This window comes from Frankliniella occidentalis, unplaced genomic scaffold, assembly GCF_000697945.3.
Source record: "Frankliniella occidentalis isolate FOCC.00 unplaced genomic scaffold, Focc_3.1 Scaffold25, whole genome shotgun sequence".
Classification (NCBI taxonomy): domain Eukaryota; kingdom Metazoa; phylum Arthropoda; class Insecta; order Thysanoptera; family Thripidae; genus Frankliniella; species Frankliniella occidentalis.
This window is the reverse complement of record NW_026267155.1, coordinates 469,763-479,650: the sequence shown is the minus strand read 5'-3', so window position 1 is coordinate 479,650 and position 9,888 is coordinate 469,763. Positions and strand designations below refer to the sequence as shown.

General features: G+C 39.3%; 1 protein-coding gene across 3 annotated transcripts in view; it reads left to right on the top strand.

Moving 5' to 3' along the window:
* Positions 1-1,205: 1,205 nt before the first annotated feature.
* LOC113213742 (transcription factor GAGA) overlaps positions 1,206-9,888 on the top strand; it is a 19,732-nt gene continuing 11,049 nt past the window's right edge. Inside the window, exons 1-6 of one of the 3 annotated variants that reach the window (XM_026432895.2) lie at positions 1,206-1,903; positions 2,764-2,913; positions 2,990-3,263; positions 3,366-3,658; positions 3,751-3,831; positions 3,906-4,011. In XM_026432895.2, coding sequence (XP_026288680.2) covers positions 2,773-2,913; positions 2,990-3,263; positions 3,366-3,658; positions 3,751-3,831; positions 3,906-4,011 — 895 coding nt within the window. In that variant the 5' untranslated portion in view covers positions 1,206-1,903; positions 2,764-2,772. Of the gene's footprint in view, positions 1,904-2,032; positions 2,345-2,763; positions 2,914-2,989; positions 3,264-3,365; positions 3,659-3,750; positions 3,832-3,905; positions 4,012-9,888 lie in introns of those variants that run through there. The other 2 variants (XM_026432897.2, XM_026432896.2) reach the window with 2 other exon arrangements.

The window sequence follows — 9,888 nt, the reverse complement described above, 5'->3', positions numbered from 1 at the left end:
AGGGTAGGAGGGGGGGGGGGTGCTGCTCTAGACGATATCCCCCCCCACCCCCTGACCCGAACCGCGCAGCCGCTGCAGCGGTCCTTTGTGTCCGGCAGCAGACGAGGAAGGGGTTGTGTAGCCGAGTCGTGACTCCGGATCAACACGGGTCAATCGAGTCCGATCGAGTCGCCCCTTTTCAGTGGGGCCCTTTCGCTGCCTCTGCGACCGGCGGCGCGGGGCCCAGGACGGCCCAGGATGCCCTTCCTCTCCCCCCCCCCCCCACCGCAAGGCCAGGACGTCTAAATTGCCAGGACCAGACAAATAACGCCCGGTGGGGAAACTTGCAGTGCAATGCACCTCAAAGTGGGAAAAACGCGTGACACGATCCCACTTGAAGTAAATCTGTTTCGGATAGCATAACAGGGCTCCTGGTTTTCCCGTAACTTTCAATGCAATCGGGAGGGTTTCCTATACTATATGGGAGGGGTGAGGGGTGTGTGCAGTGAATTGCCTACCTCCTAGGCGGCTTCTTAGGGCTGACCGTGCCTACTTCATACAGAGCGGTCCACAGACACAGACCCCCTCCCTTTATTTAGCTTATGCTGTACCGGGTGCAGGCGTGTGGCCGGGTTGCATACTCGCACGGGGCCATAAGCCGCCGCGCGGTGAGCGACTACGATAGGCAAGCCCGTCCGCACGCCTGCACGCGGTGGTACCGTGTAAGCAAAATAAAGGAAGGGGCCTGAGGACCACCCTGATGTTGACTAAATCTTGACCAATGTCGTCGTATCGACGTCAAGCAAGAGGTCTTCTTCGTAACTTTTTCGTGTTCATTGGGGGAGTCCATTTGTGTCCCGATGAGGCGTGGTCAACGCGAAACTGCCCAAAGCGACCGTTCTTCATCTTTCGGTGAGGTATTTTATAAAGATACTTTTCTAGATTTCTTTCTTATCTCTGAATTTTCTTCTAAAAATTTTCAGTTTTTCCTGTTATTCTGGTAACATTTCTATTTTTTCCAATTTTTTCTGGAAAAAATTCAATTTTATTTTCGGATTTTTTTTGAATTTTTTTTTTTCGGGGGGGAGGGGGTTAAAATATTTAAAAACCACACACGACGGCACGGCACGGCGCGCCCGGCTGCGCGCGCGCGCGCCCGACAGACGAGACGCCGCCGGTGTCGCGCCCTGGCGACTAGACCGCGAAGCTCGGGCTCCCCATCATCGCCATAGGGCAGTAGCGATAGGCGAAGGATCGAGGCATCGACTTCCAATCTGAGTGGCTGCTGAGTGGGGAGCAGACGACACAACAAAACAGCAATTTTGATTAGTTTTGAATTACTCTCGAATCTTTATCATTAATAGTCTATTGAAAAATGATGTCTTAGACTAAGAACAGCCTATCATATGCAAAGTTTTAACCTTTTCCCCCAGATATCTCCATGAGAACGTCTAGAAGCAGATGTGCCTCTCCCTCAGTTTAAACTGCCGCGGCTTCGCGCCGTACGAGCAGGTCTGAAAGGAGGTTAGGCTCCTTTTTTTATACTGGTTGAATACCATTTCTGTGCATAAATACATCCGTGATTTGAGTTCCCGATTTGAACGCACTGCATTACTTGGGTTTTAGTGCGAGAAATATTGAACAGTCTTGATTTCTGAGGCTCCCACTCAGCATACTTCGGAACGTTACGGGCTGGTTTCACCGGCAGTGCTTCGATAGAAAGATAACGGTCCGCTATTGCTACTGCTCTATGCCATCGCCATCTTGCAGGAACGCCGAGCATCGTTGGCGTCACCAAGCTCTTGTCCTAAGATGAGTGAATTCTAAGGAAGTCGAATTTTGAGGGTCTTGGCGGCTGATGAATGGCTAGGAATTTTCGGAGCTGCGCTCTCGACTCCCAGAACTGTGAACGTAGTCAGTAAAGGTAAGCCGAGGCGCGAGCGCCCCACGATATAAATATATTTTCATCTTTTCCAAGACGTGTAATCCCGCGCCCGGATGATTGCTCGCTTCTCTGGCCATTTAACAACCGCTGGGGTATAGCCTTGAACGGTTGCGTACTCGCTTCCTGGGTGCGCAGCCCGATCGGGCAACGTATTTTGCGTTATTTTCACGGTTTAAATCGGCCTGGGCTCACCGCTTGGAATATTTATGCGGTGGTCGGGCGAAAGGAAGGAGGCTTTGTTTTTTTTTAAGCCCCCCTCTCTGTCTCTCTCTCTCTCTCCGCTTCCATCCTTAACATTGCCGGCTCAAGGGTTCTTTTTCCCCCCTGCGTGACTGAACTGCCACTGGAAATTACGAGAATGTAAATACTCGCCTAGATTCGTCGCCAAATTGCCGGTACGACGTTGAAAGAGCCTCCAAAGTGCGTATGTGTGGTCGCCAGGGCGATTGAAGTGCAGCGTCTCGGTCAGGCTAGGCTTCCATAGATGAAGCCATTTATATTCCTTCGCGTCGGTTGTGATGGACGGGTGATGGACGCAGTTCGCGTTCGCTAAATTTCCGCACAAAATTTAGGTGCTACTTGTCTCAAATATATCTACACCCATGCAATGTGACCTTATCAACATTTTATGGTCGTTAAATATAAGCAGTTGCCCCTCAGTTACTATTTTTAATATTCTCATGGGGGTCTTAACAAAGGAACCTTACCTTATATTACCTTCCATGGTTTTTTGTTCTGTTTTTTGTGTGTGTGCTTATAATGTACTAGTCTTGTGGATTAACATGTGTGTTAAAAATTGACTGTACTGTTAAATTGAATTTTGTTTGTTTCTGGTTTAGGTACCGAAGATGTTAGGATCTCAGCAATTTTGTGTACGTTGGAACAGTTACCAGACTAACCTACAAGATGTTTTTCCTAAGTTGCTTAATAGTGAACATTTTGTGGATGTCACCTTGGCGTGTGAAGCACAAATGATAAAATGTCACAAGGTAAGAAAGATAAAGCTTGATTGCATACAAACTCTTCAGTTCAGAGCAATTTTGTTCAATTCCTTTGGTTTTTCAGGTGGTACTTTCAGCTTGCAGTACATATTTTGAGGAGCTGCTTGTTAAAAACCCATGTCAACATCCAATTATTTTTATGAAGGATATGAAGCATTGGGAGGTTCAAGCATTAGTTGATTTTATGTACAAAGGTGAAGTTAATGTAACTCAAGAAGAGATATCTACTCTTCTTAAGGCTGCTGAAGCCTTGCAAATTAGGGGACTATGCGGTGCAGACCGTCAACAGGACAGCAATGCTGTCAGTTTACCTCCTGAAACCACATTATCAGACAGTGGTAAGTTTTTGGAATTTTCATTTACTTTGTTCTTTTTCCATGCACTAGTTAAATTCTATCTTTTTCAATGCCTGTATTAAGAAAAAAATTCCCAATGTTTAGGAGGAAGAGAAACGCCTCCTGTGAAAAGAAGAAAATTTCCTGAACAACAATCAGAAAGAAATGAACGCAGAGAAAAGCAACAACAACAACCTAGGGCACCCACTCCTAAACCAACTAATGCAACACCTGGTGCATCACCTTTAGTGACTTCAACTCCAACCTCTAGTAATGATATAGCCTCAGTTCTAGGCGTGCCTGGTCCTGTAACTGCATCAGTCACATCAACACCTTACAGAGACTCAGAACGAAATAATACTGCAAAAGAAACTACTTCTGAAGATGTTCAAGATAGAGTAAGCCAGCCGTTATTCCATATCTTTTCAAAGCAAATTTATTTAACAAATCCCATTTTACATATTGTCTCACAATCAATTTTTTTTTCCAGTCAAATATTAAAAGGGAACAGATGGACCAAGATGATTCGTATTTTGACAATGACGGTGAATATGACTCTTTTGACATTCAGGTAATATTATTTCATTATCTTTGAACTATCAGACAGTTGGTGTGCAGTTTGACATGTGGTTTTAAATTGTTTAGGATGACTCAAACAGCATGAATCCGGACATTTCTATGCCAACCTCTCCACTTGACCAGGCTGGACCTTCTGGAGTGCCAGGAATGCAAGAAACCAAACCCACAGCAGGTATGTACAAAGTCATCAAACAATGTCTTGGAGGTTGAGCAGCCTATCTCAAACACATTTCTTTACTGAGTTTGATCTCCATTACATCCCTCCTATCCATTCACTATCAATATATCTAATTTCCTGGGCCATTTTGATGTTTGCTGTATATATTTTTTTCCCTTTCCCCTGTTTTTTTCCCTATTGTTTTATTTTGTTTCAATTATTTTTTTTTTGAAAATGACATTTGTCATGTGAGAATGCTTCAGAAATGTTTTTTGATAGGCTGCACATCCTCAAAGAACCTGGGAGGCAGCACAGAGTATATATTGTTCTAAGGAATGAGTCTGTCATAAATGTTAACCAGTTAACTGTGGTGTATTATGTAAATACTGGACAACCATTTTACACATGGCATTGCTAGCGGTCATGTTCTTGATCTACACCTTGAATAATATTTCCATTCTTACCTCCAATTAAAAACTGATTATTTTATTACCTAAATTTGGATGTTGCTCATGTTTTTATCATCTACTCTGTTCTGCCTCTCACAGTTATTTTAGGTTTTAAAGTGAACATTACTCTCTTACCAATTTTGAATTATACTTTCCTTGAAATTTCATCTTGTGCTGTGCCTGTATTGTGGTCTTGAAGGTTTTGGGTTACCGTGAGGTTCTAAAATCAATTCAATGTTACTGTTCTCTGATGTACATTGAGCATCATATCTTACCAATTGTGTTATATGAATTGCATACTTGGCTCCTGCAACAAGTCTGCAATAACTACCAGTTTTGCCTCATTTGAGGTAATTCTTGTAGAATGGTGCAGAATTTCAAACAAGAATGTGGTTCTTTCTTTCTCTCTCTCTCTCTCTCTCTTTTTTTTCCTTTTTCTTTTTTTTTTTTGTTACATCTGTATTTTACTGAGGATTTTGAAGTGTATTCTCACAATTTTCTATGAACCACATCCTTGAAATCATACCTCAATTTTTCCATGCAACACATGCTTGTAGGTCATATAAGTAAGAGGGTTGGCTGATCCCTATTGCACTGCTTGTTGAACCAAATGAGAACACTGTACTGTAGCAGAGGGGAGCTTGGGGCTCTTGATCTTCATTCGACTGTTTTACCCGTACTGTAATGTACCTCATGGGCATGTCTGTAATGTATTTTTAGAAGTAGTGTATGGCCTGGACTGGATATGTGCAGGATTTCTCCTTTTTTCTCCCATCTTCTGTTGTTGAACGTCTTTTCAAGATATCATTGATATAAGGGTTCAACTCAAATTCAACTATACTCTTCTCTTTTAAACATGGTGGAATCAAATCGTTTGCTTGCTGCTTATTGGGCGACATACCTGTCTTTTCATCTTATGACGACGCTAAAATATTCCAAGATTTTTCACCTCGAAAAGAAGTATTATTTTTTACAATCTGCAGAAATTGTCTGTACGAAGATATTTGAAAATTGGCTGATTTTTCGGTCTGGCTTCTTCGGTTTCATGGTAAGTTACAATTATCCCTTTTTTATTACTGATCTCTGCTCAATGTTGATGTAGTTTCACTGATTTTTTTAATCTTATCATATAATCCTTCACAACTTTCTTGTGGTCTTTGAATGGGTTCTTTTTTTGTGCCCTGTTTAAACCCCACATTTATTATTGTGACTTTGCAAATTTATATAATACTAGAAGAGCTGTGGCCTGGGCCAAACTATGGCCTGGGCCATCATAATTTTTCCATACAGTTTTCTACCAAACGTAGGATTTAGCTTTTGGTGGATGTTTGTCCAGTTTATTTTGCATGGGATGTTTAGTAATGTAGTTTTTCATTTCTTGTTCGTTACTAAGTTCTAAAAACTTTAAACCCCCTTTCTTAAATTTATTTTATATATTTGGTGGTTCAATCAATAATTGATTGTGTGCATGTTTTTCCACAATTTATCCATTTTATGAATTTTATATATAGCAGTAAAAGTTTGATTAGTAGGCTGAAAGCTTTACAGTACTGTGAATTGCATGTGGAATGTCCATATCATTTTTTGTAGTTTTCTTACTGGTAGTTTTTTTTTTCTCTTTTCGTTATCCAGTTTGGCTTTGCAAACATGGCTACCTAGTTGTACAAACATGCTGGAAGTATTCTTGTTATTTGTTATGATTATCATCAATTGTGGTCATGTGTGCATCTTGCCTAGTCCACCTATGTATTAGATGACTGCAGTAGTTGATTATTTTCAATGAAGTTTCTCTCTGCCCTTTCTCTTAGTATTAACTAGAGACGATTTCTTGTGATTTGGGTGTTTTCTGATCTTATAGCCTAGACAGCCAACCTTCAGTGTGACATATGTTCCTAAATTTGCTTTGGAGAAAAAAACATTTTGGTCAAAGTAGATATGTCCCTTTTAATCAAAAGGTGGTTGAATTGGGTACATTCAAGCTACTGAGCTGTTTTGCTCAACCAGCCAGTCTGATGTCGTTATCTTGGGTGCAGGTGTTGGCCAGAGGGTAGGTTTGGCCTTTTCCCCTGGTCAACTGTCGTGGCTGCCAAGGGTCCCAGCTGTAGACATCCATCCCAGTGGCCTGGACACTCTCAAACTGATAAATCCGATGCTTCCAGGAAGTCTGATGTGTGATGGGGCTTTTCCAAGTATTATTCAAGAGCATTTGAACAATTTTGGGGAGATACCTGAGTGTGGCTCTCCGTGTAGTAATGAAGAAAATATTCTCTTAGATATACCAGGGGGGCCAGTCAACTTGTTTGATTGCCGTCGAACCCGTATTAGTAAGTCCCACTCTGATGCTGAGAAGCGAGAAAGGAAATTGGTCTTAGCAAGACTCCGCCAAAGGCGCTTTAGAGAAAGGATGAAGAAATTACGAGGAATGAGTGAGGTTAATTTCCAAGAACTGTCTAACTCTGCAGATGTTGAATAATGAACATTTCTTAAGAGTTCTTTCCCTCAAGATGCCACCTCATGCTTCATCCAGCTTAAATATTTATAAGACCTTCCACTCAATCTACAGCAACCAAAAATGGAATTTGTTTGTTAGGTTTTCTGTCTTTTGATCAGGGAAGATGATTTACAAACATGCATCATGTTATGTTTTGTTCCTAACTCAGAATAGGTATTTTACCTATTTTTTTGCAGTTTGAATATTGCTTTATGTTTTAAATAACAAAGCTACATTGTTTGTCTGCTTATTGCTGTAACATCCTGCTCAAGTTTAAAGTTCATTTTGCTTGTGAAGTGTTTCAAAGCTCTTCTGGTTAGATAGTGATGACTATGGAAACTTTCCCTGCAGTGACTTGAATGCAAATTCTGTGATATTTCACAAGTACCGTAATTAGCTTAAGCCAAGTCTGATTAATTTAGATTAGCTTTATCAAGAGTTTTTCTTTGAACATTAGTGTGGTGACTGACATGTGGGATACTTCTGAATCTTCTGCTTTCACTCAATTATAACTACGTGTACAATATTCCTTTCCTGTCTTTTTCTGTAATTTTTAACCACATACTAAAATTAAACCCAAGTTTGCCACTAATTTACTTGTTTTGTTTTTTTATTATTCTCAACACCTTTTTAAATATTTGCCTTCACATTCTTTCTTCTTAGTGTATTACAAGGTACTTTATTTGAAGAGTAACCCTCAACTTAATTTTTCCAGTTGACAATTCCTCAATATTTTAGTTCTATTGTTCCTGATAATCAACACCTGTATTTTACTTTCCTCTGCATCCATCATATCCTTTTATTCCCACTTTCTCTTTGCCAACTCTGTCTCCGTGCTCCGTTATGTACCTGTATGAAATGATCAGTTTCTCCTTGCCACAAATGTCACTTAAGTTGTTAACTCTGAATTTTCTTAGCTGTTATTTTCTGAATTCTTCAGCATAATTTCATGGTGCATGTTCATATATTTTTCACTTACCTCATACATAGATAGTATCTTGTATCCTAGATGGTTATTGTTGGAAATGTAAAATATTTCACTTTATGAAACTACTGAATGTATTTTAGAATGCATGCTTTGGGAGTAAGTTTGCAAATCACAAGCATGAACTTTGCACAACACAGCAAAATTGCACCTTTTTATTTGTTTTTGTTTTGTTTTTCAAAAAAGAAATAAGAAGCAAATCTTACAAAGGGTTCTATTTATAGTAATTTTACAGGTCTTTACTATTTCTTTTTGCACTGGTCATGGAAAACATTATAAAATAAAATTGTTGTTTCAAATATCATGGTAAAATGCCCACTTCACTTGCGCATGGTTGAAATTGGGGTTGCTGTCTCATATCACTTGAGGTTTATTATGTTAAAGAATTAATTTAATGATTTTAAATATTTTACTTAATCTAGTATGTACTCTCTGTTTTCATTTCTTCCCTTTTTTTTCTTTTTTTTTACATAACCCATGGCATGGAACAACGATAACCATTAAAGGCGATATGAACTACGACATGAAGTATGGCAACTTCAATCTGGGCAGCGATGTGAGCATGATCTCATCTGGGAGGATGATGTCCAATGCTGATATGCAGAATTACTTACGAATGCTCAATGCTCGCCAAGTTCGTCAGTACTCTCAGGTGAATCTTGATCAAGCTGTTGAAGATATGATGGCTGGAAAATTCAAATCTGTTAGAGCATGTGCACGCCATTATGGTGTACCTCTGACTACTCTTCACTATCGTATCAAGAACCGCATCAAAGGAGCAGCTGTCAATTATCCATCACCTGCATCTCTCAGCCGTGGTGTTGATTTTTCCTACAAACCATGAAGAACCCTGCCTTGTGCAATTAGTCCTAAATCTGTCATTGATCTATTGGTTATTCCACCTACCTGTAGAGTGTTATTTGACTGCAAAATCAAGTTTATTGGGTGGACTTGATTCTTTTCTTGTTCTTAAAACTTAATTTTTTATCTATTTAATTTATTAGAGTTAACAATTCTAGCAAATGTTGAGCTGCTCACATGCATAGACATTCAATCAAATTAGTCACATTCCTCGCTTTCATCATGTGAAACATCAGTCAGTTCTATGGATTGTTTCTTTAGTTTTTAAGTTCATCAGTATTTAAAAGGTTTTCTAGTAGTAGCTCCCGTGTAAGTTTTCAGTATACGTTCAGCCGTATTTTTAGCAGTAAGGTACATGAATTCTGCGTGATTTGGCTAGTTACTTACATGAAGCTAGTCAGTGATTTTTTTTTTTCTGAACTAATATGACAGGGTACAAACTATTTTAATGCTTTTTTTTTTTTTAACTTGCCTATATTGTTAAATTTCAATTGTGTAAATGTCTGTTGAATGCATTTGTATGCTAAAATAACCTTATTTACCATCTCTGAAGCATTTTCTATTTGTCATTTTTTATAAATGCTTTCCACTTGTATAGACTTAATACTAAGGATTGATGATTGGCATTGATAACATGATTTGAGTATCAACAATTCTTGCGCTCAGTGCTATTTTTGTAACTTATTGACACACACGCACCAATGTGATTTCAACTTTTGTTAAAGTAATTTTATTTTTTTTCTCTTGACAAAACCAAAGAAGCTGAGAATGCCTATTAAGTTTGTTACTCTGATTATTCAATTTCATGCAGCAGGGTTAGTAATTCATGGTCTTTCCATGGATAGCTAAGAGCAGAGGACACAATCATCAGGTTTTAAGACTGAACTTTTCTGGCTTCCTGCTTTTCTGCTTTGATGTTTCAGTGACCAGCATTTTATTTCTCAGCAGATTCAATTTTTGATGTGCTGTTTAAAGCTTTTTTTCTAATCTTAACATATTTTCCAAAAGACTGAACAAATCTTACACCTTCCTCACCTTCCCATCTTTTAAATATTTTGTTTTATTAGCTTAACAGTTCAAAAGTTTTCTTTTCCTTTGTAAATTTT